At 38.7% G+C, this 16,161-nt stretch overlaps 1 protein-coding gene across 1 annotated transcript in view; it reads right to left on the bottom strand.

The window, feature by feature from the left end:
* Positions 1–16,161, bottom strand: part of SECISBP2L (SECIS binding protein 2 like) — a 30,796-nt gene extending 14,635 nt beyond the window's left edge. The window contains exons 1-7 of the mRNA XM_040600856.1: positions 15,971–16,161; positions 5,518–5,696; positions 3,808–4,132; positions 3,175–3,310; positions 2,514–2,743; positions 2,397–2,421; positions 1,509–1,624 (exon numbers count right to left, since the gene is read on the bottom strand). Coding sequence (XP_040456790.1) covers positions 1,509–1,624; positions 2,397–2,421; positions 2,514–2,743; positions 3,175–3,310; positions 3,808–4,132; positions 5,518–5,696; positions 15,971–15,988 — 1,029 coding nt within the window. The 5' untranslated portion in view covers positions 15,989–16,161. The remainder of the gene's footprint in view (positions 1–1,508; positions 1,625–2,396; positions 2,422–2,513; positions 2,744–3,174; positions 3,311–3,807; positions 4,133–5,517; positions 5,697–15,970) is intronic.

Here is a 16,161-nt window from a genome sequence, read left to right as displayed (position 1 = left end):
CTTTTTGGACAAACATGAAGGAAGTAAAGAGTTGCTGGTGACTATGTAAGTCAGACATGAAACGTGAGGAACTGTCTGTAACTACGATAAATCAAACAAACTTTCTCCCGCCACATAATTGTTCTGCGTGCAATTGTTGCCTTTTCAACATGTGTTTTATGACTGTGCACAGACACACAGTTCTCTAAGAACCAGAGACCTCAGTACAGTGGTATAAGCGTTCTTCTGTTTATTATGTGAAAGATTGATGGAAACCCACGTGCAAGACTGGTTGGCTGAAAGCAAAGCATGATCTGAATCTGAAATTCCTCATCTCTCATACTAATGTATTTCTCAAGAAAACTTCCTACTAGACCTGGTACATATTTATTTTCAAAAAAAAATAGTTTCTAGGACAATTCTGCCTTAAGGGACAGTGAATTTGGCTGAGGAAATCTCATTTAAAACTCTTTGCGCCAGCTTTGTTTTTAAGCATCTACAAAATCTTCCCAATTTAGAGTCTAAACTGGGACTGGATGAAAGGAATTCTGGTTCTTCCTACTCTCCCAGTGCCATAAACCACAAATAGTGGCTTCTAAAAGCCTCAGATTTTACTACGGTTATAAAAAGATTCAGAACTGCTACACTGCCAGATACAAGCATCAACGAGCTTCTTTATATAATAAACCCACAGGTACCAAAAATGGGAAGATTCAAGACAGATTAACAGTTCCATCTAAAAAAACCTAAACAGGCCAAGCTAGCTTACATATATTTGTGCATACAGGCACGTCTACGATAAAGTTCCCACTTCAAGCTCAGCTATTCTTGTATGCAATAACTGAATTCAAGCAAAACCTACATTTAAGCAAAGGCAGATGTTTCAGCCTTCTCTGTCCTGCTCGGTACCCCTCCCCCCACAATAAAACCAGTCTATCCAAACTAGGAAGGCCACATTTTCCTCACATACTCACAAAAATCCCATCCCACTTAAGTTTCACAGAAACATATTCTTCACATTTTTGCATAAAAAATTTAATTCACTTAATAAAAATGGTTGCAATATGGTATGCTAATATAAATCTTAAAAAAGAAAGTTTCAAAGAAAACAGGTGTGAGAAGACAGGATTCTAGTTCAGCATCACATCAGAATCTTTCTTTAGAAAGTTTGAGGTTTTTTTTTATTCTGAAGCACGAATGGGTCAAAAACTGAACTAACTTTTCTATACCCACACCGTCTTCATTTCACCAGTTACTTTATATATGCAATGTTCTTCCTAGGAAGATACATATAAAGAACAGGCTACAGGCAGAAGATTGCCAAGTACATGAATATGAATATATACGTGCACATCTGGTATAGCTCTAGCTCAAGAAACATACAAGGTAAGATGTGCAGCAGAACTCTTGAGTTTCTACAGTTTTCATTCACCATTTTTACTATGTTAATTATCAATCCATTTAGAATTCCTTATTTTCACATTACAAGAAAAACAAAATATTTAAATTTAGAACCATTACTAACATACCTGTGAACTATTTCTTTGCTCAGCTTGTCTTCCACCTCTAGAAAACGTCTGAGTTTTTTCAATCCAAGGTTTTTTTTGCGTTGCCTGGGAATTTACATTAGCCCAACCTATACCAGCTGAAAGAGAAATGCCATCTATGAAAAAATGAATTAGTATGACAGAACACATCATAACAACACACATGCCAGCAGAACCAGGAACACAATTTTGATACAAATATACTTCTCTGAGAAAATCCAGCTCTCCTCTGACAACGTTTACTTCTATAGCTATTTCTAGACATTAAGAGAATTGCCTTTATGGAAAAGTCAGATGACAGACATTCAGACTGCCAACAAGTGATCATTCAGGAAGCAGTCAGATAAAGGAAATCTCAGTTTCACACCCATATCCATTTTGGTTCAGTCACAAGTAATAGCCACTAACACTACCCCACACTACATAATCAAAATATTTATTCACATTACAGTACTTTAAAGCTTCTAAAAAAGTATCAGTACTTCTCAAACAGAGGATGAGAACTCTCTTGCTCTACTACTACCCATGTAAGAACTGCAGTCCAACAGGTTAACGAAGCTTGAGGATCAAAAGAGAAACGCAGCTTTGTCTGAATGCTTCCATTGGAGTCTTTTTTTAATCCTTTAAAGAAAGGCAGCTCTTGATAAATCATTAGCAATAGCTACTTCTACTTGTTCATTCAACAAGTAATGGGCGTTTTGGTGGGGGTGGTAGGAATCACAGTAAAAATGTATCTTCAGAAGTATCTGATCAGTTAGAGTAGCATGCTGAAAGTAGATCAAGAGATGGTTCCCAGCAAAAGGTAAAAGTAAAAATATGAAAGTGACCCAGCCAAATTGTGAACAGCTCACCAGCTAAGACAGTGCTTACTTGTATTTATCGATGGGTCTACAACCTGAAAAGGAAAGAAAAAGGATTTTTTTTTAGTAATTTTTATTAGCCTTTAGGAACCATATATAGTTAAGTGACTCGGTTACATTTACATACATTCATTGCACAAGAATCTGTATTTCTTGAAGTCATGGCTGCAGCCTGGTTATTGCCATGCTTAGGACTACAATAGCCGCTGTCACTGTCAATGTCTGCTTCACTTGCACCTTGTTCACTAGAAGACTCTGCAGCAGGGTGAGAAGTTCTTCTGCGCCTGCCTTTTGATTTCCAAAGCATTGTAGAGGCGCTTTCAGAAAGTGATTTATTAGCTATATCTGAAGGAAAGTCTGCAAGAAAAAAAGATAAAAATAATTACTTGTGCAGCAATCATTAAGACATGAGAAAACCACACATCATAAAAACAAATGGAAAAAGCCAAAGTCTTTGCAGGTGACAAATTCCTTTTAATAAAATTTAAAATGGCATTGAATTTGAACAAGTTATGTCTAGGTCCGACTATTAATAAACTCCTTCAAGAAGAGTCTGTTTTTGACAGTGGCAAAATCTCTGCAGGAATACGATATTGTTGCAACATTATAATATGACATTCTGAGTGGGTCTCTGCAGCCATCGGCAGCTTTTCTTCATTATCTTTCTTATCAGCAAAGATTTCTCTTAAAAGCCACATCTAAACCAGGTCCACCTTCTTTTAGGAAAGATGGCAACTGACACATAGTTCATGTTAATTCATATGCCCAGAAGATGGGAAATAAGTTACCTGTTTGCTGTGATGCATCAACCAACAAAACAATCTTTGATCTGTTCTCAGGACCTGATGAACTAGTCTCCTTTTGAGTGGCGACATTTTTCACTGGAGGACGTTTATTTTTTATGTGCATCTGTAACTGCTGTTGCTGTTTTAAAATATTAGCCACACACACACAAAAGTCATACAATTTTACTTCATAGCTGTAATCAAACAAAGCAATTGAAAGTTCTAGTGCTCTCTACAGAAGCCACATGTTTAAAGACTAGAGATTAAGAGAAATATTCATTAAAATACTCGATTTATTAACCTCTTCGCAGTATTTTCTGCATGAACTGTTTGTTATGATGTCAAAGTATCAAAAGAGGATAGAGTATGGGTATACTTGTTTTTTTCTAAGGAACTAATTTTAAGCTCAAATCAAACTAGCAGAGAGGCAGTGGAAGGGAGTTTCCCATGTAACACTTGCAGGTTTTATAAACTCACCAAGTATCTCTGTAAGACAGTTTTGCTGCTCTCTCATTAACACCTTTTCTGCCCACCTTTCCACTGACATACCTGTTCTTGCTCAAATGAGATGCATGCTTCCTGCACAAAGATATTTTTCTATACAGTCCTACCTACCCTATTAAGAAGCAAACTTACTTTTTGTATGACAGGTCCCCTGTTACTGCTTCTGCTCCGCTGACTGGATAATGGAAAAACCTGGCCCGATGGGTTGGGACGCTCAGTGCATTCTGTAGTAACTGTATTTACAGCATTTGCTGTTTGGAAGGGTGCAGAATAGGGGGCAGGGAAAGGATGATAGAAACCCATGACCTGAGCACATGGTGCTGGCATCAGCTGATAATACGTATATTCTGTAGAAACAGGTGGTTGTGCAGATATTATAGGATAAGCAAGGTATGGTCCTGCAGGATTTGGGTTGGGTTGCTGCCATCTGATGTCATTGTTATATAACGGAAACTGTCTGTAAGAATCAAAGGGAAAGAAAACTTTTCAGTAAGTTTTGCCCCTCCCAAGGTAATTCAGGTTTCTAACACCCTCTCAAAAAAACCCCAACAACCACCAAACAAATAACTCATTAGTTTCATGAGCTCCTAGCTTTTAATAACTGAACTTAAATTTGTCTGGACTTTCTTAGAGATGCCAATTAAATTATTCACAAGCTCATATCACATTCAAGTGCAAAATAAGTATCTTTGTTGATCTTGTATTTGTATAAACACTGAATTTTAATATTAAACTTACAAATAAAGCGCAAGATTTCCTTTGAAAGGTATTTTGGACCCACAACAATTTCATTGTTTTTTAAAAACACATACAACCCAAGTAGATACCTAAGCTTACACAAGGTATGATAGCAGACACATGGAACAGTGACATTCATTAGCTAACTCAGGGCCAGGTACTTGAGTCCACTAAGTTGCCAACTCACCCTTGTTCAAAATGTCTATGAAAAAGCAGGCCTTAAGAAGCACATGTGAAAACAGGCATTTAAAAAACTTACACTGAAACCAAGCATGGAGACTTCCTCCTGTGTTTATTTATAAAATAACACACTACAAGGTGACCCCCTTGGAAACTATGAATCCAATTCTCTTCAAACCCACAAGAGACCAGGAAACCATCTACATGGAAAATGCAGATGCCTGAGTATTACAGAATGAGAACAGGAAAAGGAAAGATGCTGCAGGATAATTTTACAGACCTGTAGCAGGCAGTTGCTGAAGGATTATTTTTGTTCTTACCTATTTAAGTGAAGGAGCACTGAAGCGCTGTACTAAGCAAAAACTCAGTATGTTTTTCAAAACCAAACAGCGATTATTATTTATGCCTTCAATACAAAATAATCAACACTGAAGCTGTGCATTCGGTGAACAATGCATTTGGGCTAGAATACAGAGTTCCTAAAGTCCATGTATTACAACCAGTTACATAAAGAGAACTGGATACAGCTACACCCAATACAAGTGTCAGCTGCATACTGCTCTGCCATGGCAAGATCCAAGGTGAACACCTGGAACCTTGCTTCAGCATCAGAGATTCAGACACAGACCTCTTGACTGCTCTGGAAGATGCAAGAGCACAGCAGGTGACTTTGAGGGATTTGTACCAGATCTCTGTAGCCAGTGAAAGAAAAGCAGCAAAGAATATGAATAGAGAAAAGTAGAGGAAAAGAAGGAAGGAAATAAAAAACGATTGGGGACAGAAAAACTTCATCCTCACCCATGAAGGTTGTAAGAACAAATATGGTGAACAAAATGAATATACAGCCAACAGTCACTGACTACCAAAAGTTTAAACCCATTTTAAAATAGATCATCTTCTATGAAGACCACAACCAATTATTACCTATTGGATTGGTTTTCCTGTACAAATGGATAGCAAGTGATCAGGTAGCTAGGGATAGAAGCTGGTTCCATGCCATTAATTCCTCCACTGTCGTTAGGAAGCGCCATTGGGATCATTAAAGTTTCTGGACCCTTCTTCTGAGGAATAAATGGTTCTACTTCAGCTGACAACTTGACATTCTTAAGAAAAAGAAAAGGAAAAATGTCTTCATTAAATATGATCATAAATTGTTTGGGAAAACTTAGATTCATAAAGTTGTATGGTAATTACCACAAATAGCAGGCAAACTGATGACAAATGTACAAGACTTCTACAGTAAACCAAAAGAGGCAGAAAACAGTTGGCAAGTGCTTATTATTACATCCTTCCAATCAATACAGGGTGTAATAAAGATCATCAGCATTTAGCACTTGTATTAACCTTTACATTTTCAAAGTGCAATACAAGCACTAATTAATTTTAAAGGGACTGAAGTTCAGATCTTGCAGAGGATATACTAGTCTGAACACAGAAAGAAATCAAATTAGCACTGTAGGTGGAGCACAGTTGTGTAGGCTTTCAGAAGAGAAACCAACATATGGAAAATGCAGAAATGCCTGGCCTGCTCTACAAAATTGACCATGTTCCTAGGCAATTAAAAAAGATCTTCCAGCTATAAAACTATAGGTTTACTACTGAAATAGATGGTATATCAGAGAACCCCACACACATTCCATTTGCACAACTTTAAAATATGTTAAAGTTTTAAGACTATGGTTAAATTTTGCCATGAATGTGGCATTAAAGACTGCTTAGAAATAACTTTTAAACTGTGCTTTCAGAGAAAAGTATCGCCTCCAATCCTGAAGGTATCCTCAACACCTTATAAGGTGTTTTTACCCATACTTTTGGTCTTGTATGGAATAACTGGATCTTAAAACAATGGAAAATGCTTTATTCAATAAGACAACTGCACATCCGAAGTACCCTTAAATTCTATACTCCACTAGAAGTTACATTCAGCCAAAAAGCGTCTTTTTTTGTACAAAGATTTCAGCTTAATTATACTTGTCTCACACTAGTATCTCACAGAGTACCAGTTTCTAAGAAGATTCTCTCTAATGCAGGCAAGGACTCTAGAAACTTTTCCTTCCATTGTCTGAGAAAGAATTCCAAGGGCAACACACGTGAGTACATGCTCTTATTTTACAAATAGAAGAGCATAAAGGTTTGATGTGCTGAGGACAGGCTTATATCCTTGCCACTACCTGCAAAACGACCACATGAGCAGGAACATTTAAACAATGGGAGCTCTGAAAATACGATGGCAAGTAGTCCTGCATCTACCACACACTTCTTAGCCCACGTCCTCACTCTGCGTCAAACCCACACTCCATCCAGAGACAGCCTTACTGTCCAATACCTGAATCTATATTTTTAGAAGTCCCCAGCATTCTTTTTTTTAATTAAGATCCCATATTTGTTTAGCAGCATGGGGGCAGAGGAGGTGGGAGGGGCCAGTCCAAAGATGTTTTGAGAGATACTGTTGTCCCAGTGGGTAAGAAATGCTTTTACATTAAGGTACCTACTCAGGAAATATCAGACTGAACTAGAAAAAGGAGGTCAAGCCCCACTCATGCAGAGCATTGGATCTTTGTTTAGTTAGTCCAACACACTTACATACAGAAAATCTAATTACTGAGCAAAAGGTAGAATCATCATCAAGGAAATTACCAAGACCATGAGTTACACTGTAATTCACCAAACAAGTTGAAAACCAGCTAGTATTTAAGCACTTTGCCATCAGGTACTTTTGGAAGGAGGACAGGAAAAAAACCACATGGTTGAGACTGTAAAAGCTCCCTAACTTTCATTTAACTATAATAGTCACTATTACATCATCATAACTACCAGTGACTGACGCATTATATTTTTATAATACAGAAGTATTTTCAGTACATATTATTGATGATTGTAATACTAGAATTCCCTGCCAATTTCAAAAATTAAACCAAAAGTTTTGTTCAACCCATTCTTTACAACTCCAAATACAACATTCAAACTAAGTTATTGCGAAGACAGTCATTCTGTAACAGGCATTTGGATGACTTGTACAAGTGGAATTAAACTTCTTTGACAAAAAGCGTTAGTAAAAAGTATCTGCTGCTTTTTTTTTTACCTATTATCAGATTTGCTAATTCATACTTTGAGATTTTATGCAGTATTAGCTGCAGCATTAGCTCAATTTTCACCATTAGCCATTTCCTGTAAACATCAGTTCTCCAACTAATTTCTACTTAAACATGACTCACTTTTCCCAAATACCATGCACATCACTGAAAAACTTTATAAACACAGAAGGAAGCTTTCTAAGTGAAACACTGTTTAGGATAGCAGATCCTTATTTGCAGGATGTCTGCAAGTATTAACTTTGAGATCAAAGTTACATCCGTAACAACGTTGATGGTAGAACATTCTGCAAGCCACAGTGACCAAAGCTTGTTTATAATTGAACAGAACATTAAAAAAAGTTACACAAAATGGGTGAAAAAAGGCAAAAATTGCGGAGTATAGAGTCCACAATTATTTTTACCCATTTCTTGAGAAGCTTCTCTGTCCTTGGACTTGTCAAAGTGTGCTGGGAAAGAGGAAATACCCCTTCCAACAAAACGAGTCTATGCTTTTATATGCTTTTTTAGTAAGAACATTAGTCATTTACAGGTAACACTAGTGTAAGGGACATGAGGTTTTAGCAGCAATCAAGAAAGGAAAACAAAAACATTAAAGAAATTAAAAGATAAAAGTGGAAGGGGGGGAAGTACGTCTCGGCAAATTACAAGATTCCTTAATAACCACTTTTTTTGACAAGAATACAGTGTATATTCTGAAAATGCTTATGGCTATAAGCACCAATATAGAAGCATTGCTGCCTGCTGTGCAGCAAGGTTTACATTACAGTAAAACAACTACCTCTATATTAATTGTGTTTCTTGATTATTAGGTATAGGCAAACGTTCCTTCCGTCTACATTGACTCTTTCAACTCCTGAAGTCACCTTCAGAGGAAAAGCTGTGGTGCAGCTGCAGCAGCACCGACCTTGTCCAACGCAAATCAAACACCCTGTTCTACCCAGAGCTTCCTCCCTGACCTCTGGCACATCCCTCAGCCACCGGGTGACTCACCTACCCCGCTGCAAAACTCCAAGGCATTTTCCCCAACACCAGCACCATGAGGATAAACACTTTGCATTTAAAAAAAATAAAAAAAATTGTCAAGTGCTTACATACAGCGAACTCATAATGAGTAACAGAAATACCAACACTGATACCCCTCCCTGGAAACTAAGAGGGGGGGTTTCATGCTATTTCAAGAGTGCCAGGCAAAAATATTTGCTTAAGAATAGATTCAGTTGTGGGCTGGCCTACAAAACTAGATGACATAAATGTTCAAGGAACACACTAAGGCTGTCTCATCCACAGAATATTCAACGGTAAAACTAGGACAAGTGCTTTACAAACACCGTATTCTTAACGAAGCACTGAAAACTTTCCAACTATCATTCATCTCCCAACAACATGTCAAGTGAACTTTAGCCAAGGTACTAATTATAAACCACTCTAGTACCAGCACAGAAAACAGTCAAAACGTTTGTGATTCAGGCTGGGACAAGATTTCCCATTTCAAAGGGCTTTCCCTATATTACTTTGGGAGATCCCTGTGTAAATAAAAATCATTTCTTAATGGCAAGTTACTTGCAGAATGGTGTCATTAGAATGATTTGTGATATTGTATCATATCATCATTACAAGTAGAGAACAGCTTCCCATGAAATATCAAAAAAAGGAGATAAAACCAATCAAAGCAGGAGCTGAATGACTGCCATCAGCAAGGGTGCCACAGCAAAGCATCTCAAGTCAATTTCTGAAGATAATCCCTACCTTCCTTCTCCATCCAAGTATTTTGATAAAAATTTGATTTAAATCTTTCCAGTAAAAATCTTCTAGATTTTGGGGCTTTTAAAAACATTTATTACAAAAACCCACCACCACAACTTATTTGACAAGTTTAGAGAAGTTCCATTTGAATTATTCTGCTTGATTTTACCAGGTTCAAACAACTCCGAGATGCCCAAACTAGGACAACTTTAATGTCTCCTTTCCTGCTGCCCAGTCTCTTATACAGATTATGATTAACTATTGCTAAAGTAGAACAACTGGCTGATATATTTAATTACCATTTTCTGTACAGCTCATAACTTATTTAGCTTACCTATAGCGGTAAAAGCAATACAGCATATCCTGTAATCATAAACACATACAGGTGTAATTTGAAAGTTAATTTCTTTTTTCACCTCCAGAACTTTAATAGTATCTGTTACTTAAAGGAATGAAAATTGCATTTTAGAAACCTTTCTTGTGCAGTTTGATGTGTACCTACAGGTAGGTTTCATTCGCGAAGGTTTTGTTGTGGGGTTTTTAAACAATTTCAAGAAACTTGTTTCAGAAAAAATAATAATTTAGGGAAAATCTCTGGGTTTCAATTTCGCATTTTGTTCTGTAGGCGCTATATATATATATACATATCCACATCTATCTCTATCTGCCAACTCAGCAGAACAGCAACTGAAAATGTAAACACCTTAATTCACATTTCAAAATCATTCTGCAAGCATAATACAAGCAATCCTCAGCACAACTGATACATCTCATTAGATAACAAGGCCCTATTTCCACCTCAGGGTGAAAAACAGACAGACAGCTCAAGTGTATGACCAACAAAAAAATATTGCTTCCTTATAGTATTTTACCAGTCTGTCTAAAATACTTCAAAGTTCCTTTCTGCATAGGATGTGTCTTCAGATGGGGACAGTAAACATCATTAAACTTAAACAAAAAGGAGAAACTAGTGTACTAAGTCAGGTCAGACTGCTAACCAAACCATAAACAGAATTAACTCTCTAATGTGATTATCCAGTTTCAGTACATTTCACAGATGGCTAGTGGTTTCACTTGACATGCAAGTGAAACAAAACAATGTTAAATAATTTGCCCAAAGTTATCTAAGCATATTTTTTAGGACTCTGGTTTTCTCCACTAGGAAGGAAGGCTGGTGGAGACAGACAGCAAAATAACTCCTGGCATTTTAGGTCTCCTGGCTCCCAATATGTTGTCAAAACAACAAAAATAATATTCCCTTGATATTCTAAGGTAAGCATTAGTGTAAGAAGAGAAAGCAAAAAAACCACACTAACTAATTCAGTATTAAGGTGCTGCTGCTAATTTCTCATTACACTGGACAAGCAAAAAGTATCTCCAACTGACACTTCCTATTCCTTTTAACAGGTTAACTCTGTGTCTTAAGCCAGATACAGAAATAATAATGCCAAATAGTTTGTTGTTATTGTTGTTTGTTTTTTTCCCCCCAAATACCATGCTGACATGCTTAAGACTCAGGGGAAAATGCAACCAGTGACAATTGAAGTAAACTCCAGAATAAGAGATAAGAACCTTTTTTTAATAGTATTTTGTTTCAGAAGCAAATACTAAGCACATAAAACAAAGTGCATGCAGATATTACGAATGCAATTTCTCCAAGATTTCATCCACAAAGTACAAATGGAGTGGCAAGTGCAAGTGAACAGAACTAACATGACTGATCATGCCATTGGTTTATAATCACAAATAAGCAAAAATAATTAGACAAGAAAAATTTGTCAAACACTAAAGGATTTGGGGGAAGGTTTCTACCCTTTTCCTAATCCTTACAACAGAGGACTTGGGATACTAATTTACACTGTAATCGCTGTCACAGTATTGAGGTTTATTCTAGCCTGCATCCACTAAAAAAATCAACTGTTTGCCACTGCCATTGACATCAGTAAATGCAGAGTCAGATCCTAATAGTTAAAGTAGTATGTGTTTTTGATCAGGCAATATAAAGGCAAGTATTGCAAATAACATAAGACCAAATATAAAATTATTTTTGAGTATAGCTTTTTCATGTTAGCTCAACCTTTCAGATCACAGGGCTAAAAAAAGATTTACTGAAATTGACCTTTGATAACCAAAATTGATTCTAAGTATAAATTTCAAGTCATGCTGAAACATCAGATTTTCAATCAGTTGCTTATTAATGGAAGCACACCCCTTCAGAAGAAACCCAAGATTTATACAGAAGTCTCTTTTGTAGATATCCCGAGTTTCAATTTACAAAACGTTTTGCAGTAGCTCATTACATATTTCAGTCCAACAATTACAACTCTTTCAAGACAGCATATATACTGAAGCGATCCTTTGTTTCCTATATAAAAGCTACTGTAGTCATCAACAGCTGCAAAGACAGAAGATGACACAAGCAGGAACAGACTGGTAAACTTTGTCCTATAGTTATAGCACTGTATGTTTAATCTTAGAGAAGTTTTTGATCATTGTAGCTTAATGTCATTCAGCATTTTCCATTAAATAGGATCTCTGTCATGCTCTCTTAGAAGAGCTTGGATAGCAATCTTACCATTTACAGGGTGAGAAAATAGACACAGATGCCACATTTCAGAAGACTATAATAAAATCAGCTGGTTTACTGTCTCAAAGTCTGGAAACAAGTCTCATCACAAATGTTAAGACAAAAACATAGCTCAATTTTTATTTTTAAACAAAACAATTCTGCTTCTGAATTTTGGATTTCAGAATTTAAAACTCATTTTAGTAGTAAGACAGGTCACTTTCCATCTATTTTAAGAGAAACTTTACAAATATGGAAGTCATTGTTTCTATAATTAGTTGCTTCTAAGTGGCAGATACTTCAGGAATGGTAAATATGCAGTCCAACTGGAAGCACCAGCAGCAGGCCATTGAACAAAGCACAAAATTTAATCCTCCCTATTTAGATTAAACACAGTAATTTCAATGCAACACTATGAAGTCAATCTTTCCCTTTTCCCTCAGCTCATAATAAGGGAGCCATGCATATTTCTCTTCCCTTTCACAGAATAGAGTACCATGTTCAACACATAACAAAGCTAAGTATTACATTTTTTTACTTATATGTAGAAAATGAGCAAGTGGCACAACATGAGAAGTTGGTATGTTTAAACTCAAACCCAGAGTATGCTAGAAAAAAGGGGGGCAAACAAAATGTAATATTTACAGTTACAAAGCTTGCCCAAAGATAAAAAAAGCTACCAACAGGACCCTCTTCACTTATCTGGTTTACAGCATTGAACAGTACATACAAACTTCTAAACTCACACGATCAACGTGTAGTAGTAGTACATACGTTACAAGACATTCAAGTATTAAGTATTAATACAAACCATTCATGTAAACCAGCTTCCTCATCTCCACAACTAGTCAATGACAAAAATTTGTGGCCAAAAAGTTAAGATCTTCATATATATCATATCAGTAACATTTAAATTAACTGGAGAATATATTCTATAACATGGTAATACAAAACTCTCACAAAAAAAATTCTTCCACATTTTCCAGGTTCAAGACAAAGTAACATGCAAAACATGCAGCACAGGAAAATGGACCTTTTCCAGTTTGCCTCAGTTGAAAATTCTGCTACAGGTAAGAAACACTGAAGAAAATTAGATAGGATAAAGAGCACAAAAGCACTGATCTAGACCTACTTCTATGGCAAGCACATTATCAAGCCAACTGTTGAATGGTCAGGAATTGTAGAGGGGAGCAGAACAGGCTGTCTTTAAGCAATACTAATACAAAACACAGGTCACTGATTTTGCAACTTCACCTGATTTCTCAACTGCACTAATGGAACCAAATGTCTTAATCATTGGGCAAGACAAATGTACACCACTGAGAAAAATCAAAGCACAGCAGTACCTTTGAGAGGTGTAGTTGTTTCTCTTTAGCTTTCTACCACAATCAGCTTCAATAGAAAGAGTGCCAGAGGTCACGTGCTGAGTTTTCTCTCATAGGAAAATAACCCACACTTAACTGCCAAAAGCTTTTAACAGGAACAGTTTCGGCACTGGTGTAGACAGAAGTAAACTTCCACACCCACTAAAAAAGTCACAATGCGTCCTATCATAAAAATAACTGTAAACAGTTTTATTATGTTTTCTTCTATGTCAGCTTCCAAAAATATCACTAAGCATATTATAACAACTATACCGAAGTCATACCATAATTACTGTAACAGAAACGTGTAGGGCATTCTACAAGTGACATCTTGTCACCATTTCTGTTGTTAAGGCATCCAAATATTCACGGTGCATGACATCTTATACTAATTTACTATGCCAACACAACAAAACTCTTTCCAATAAATTCCCCATCAACAGTATTTATAAACTCCCTTTACTCCTGAAATGCTATACTTCACCACAGTACAATATTCCTGCTCCCTCATATTCTAATTCCACAGTAGTTATTCCTACCAGCACATACAGTTACCATATTCTGGCTGAGAGAGTATTCCATTCCGGGGGAAAGGGGAGAAGAGGACAACTACTGTTATGAATGCTTTAATATTCATTTATCAGATGCCATGCCAATACAGGTGCAGAAAAGAGCCCAAATCAAAGACTTAACAACACACAGAACTGATGCAACCTTACAAACACCTACACTGGTAGATTACATTCAATTCTTAAAGCACAAAAGGTTGAAACCCAAATCATTTAGGGATCTCCTAATCAAGATGCTACCGTATAATGAGAAGACAAAAGCAACAAGATAGTTTAATCTTTTTAGAAACTCATCAGGTATTAATTGTCTGCCTAGAAGCCTTACTAGTGACTAAGGAACCGACAGGACCAGATACACTACAAACAGAATAAACAAGAAGATGGTTCCTGCTTCAAAGAGCTCAACTGCACCTCCAAGTTGAAATACTGCACTTAGGATAACAACACAGACTGAGTTAACACTTTACACTGTCAATAACACAATGATCCTCAGTTTTCATGAGCTATTTCCAACAAATAAAAAGAGAATGGTTTGATAAGGGCATATGTGTGAACCTCCGGTAACAAAGAGCTCAAACAACAAGGAATAAATATTTCACAAGTGTACTGCAGTACTAATTACAGATGAAGCCGGGGGGGGGGGGGGATGGGGAAGGGGGACACACAGGGACAGGACCAAGCACACCAAAACCTAAGATTTTAAAGCAAAAAGCACAACAGATTTGACTAATTAAATTCTACGGAATAAGGTCAGGTTTTCTACATGAAAACAAATATGAAAGCAGGTTTCAAAAAAGTGAATTTAAAATCATTATCACACCAGAAAGGCTAGTAAGACAGACACAGTGGGAGCCGTAGTGTAACAAGGTACACTGTTCACTAACTTCCTTTAGACATATGGACGAAATGAAAAGCAACAGATCTTTACAGGTGCATTGTTTACTCAGTAGCTACTTTGCTACAGGAACTTGTGTTATTTTATTGATTAACCCCACTGTTAGAACCCCTGGAGACACCACTAGAACTACCAAAATTAAGAACTACCGGAAAAGCAGTAATCCACAAATTTTCACCAGATTCCACTGAAACAGAGGCTTAAAAGTACGATCAAGTTGTTACAGATGGTAATTTCAGATGTATCTTTTAGAACTACCTCCTGATGATGAAACATTTCACTGTATATACGTAACAAATCATATGAACCCTTAAGTCCCAGCTTAAGCTACTTCATACCTATGGTTCAAAGGGTCTTAGGAATAATGCCAACTGATCACCTTGACAAAGCCATGCTAAACGTTGAAGAAAAAACCAGCAACTTGTAGCATTAGGGAGCTTAAGCCCAACCTTTGCTCACCGGGCAACCCAGCTGAGACCATGGGTTGCCTCCCAACACTGAAACCTTCAGCCTGATACTGGTATTTCAGTATTTCAGCAAGAGCGACACATCTCATGTCGCAAAGCTCTCACGAAGCCTGTAACAGCCCGGAGACCAGGCAGGTTTAAATTAAGTACCACGAACCGCAATCACCCCCTAAGCTGCACACAAAGCCTGGAGGCGCAGGAGGGAGTAGGCCAGCCCGGCGCCTGACGCCCCTCAGCCGACACCCGGGAGCTACTCACGGCCCCCAGCGGCTCCGAGAGCGGGCCCAGGCCCCGCCCGGCCTCCCGCCCAGCAGCGGGGACGGCGGCCGCGCTCCCCGCCCGGCAAGCGCCCGCCGGGCTCCCGCTTCCAGCCCCGAAAGCGCCCTGCCCGGAGCCCACCAGGGCCCTCCCGCAGCGCGGAGGCACGGCAGCCCTCCCCCCCCCACGGCCAGCCCCGTCCCCCCAGCCCCGGGCGGCCTCGGCAGGCCGCGGGCCGCGCCCTGCCCCTCCTCGGCCGCCGCCTGACGGGACGGGCCTGACGGCCGCGGGTCTGACGGAGCCCCCCGCCGCCCCCCGCCCGCCGCTCACCCCCCTCCCTCACCACGGCGCCGCGGCGGCGCTACCCCCTCCCGCCGCAGCTGTTTACGGTCTCCTCTGCGCCGAGCCCGCCCCTCGCACCTTGTCGGCTTTGTCCATGGCTCCAGCTGGGCTGGGCGGCGGCTCTAATAAGGACGGCGGAGGGTCCGAGCCGCCTCCCCCATAGCGCTCGCTTCCCCCACCGGGTTCCTGCACACACCCTGAGCGGCGCCGGCCCCGTTCGCAGCTATCACGGAAACCGAGCCCGGCTACGCCACGGCCGGGGGCGGGGA

The sequence above is a fragment of the Falco naumanni genome, chromosome 7 (assembly GCF_017639655.2).
Source record: "Falco naumanni isolate bFalNau1 chromosome 7, bFalNau1.pat, whole genome shotgun sequence".
Taxonomy (NCBI): Eukaryota; Metazoa; Chordata; class Aves; order Falconiformes; family Falconidae; genus Falco; species Falco naumanni.
This window is presented reverse-complemented; position numbering and strand designations above follow the sequence as displayed.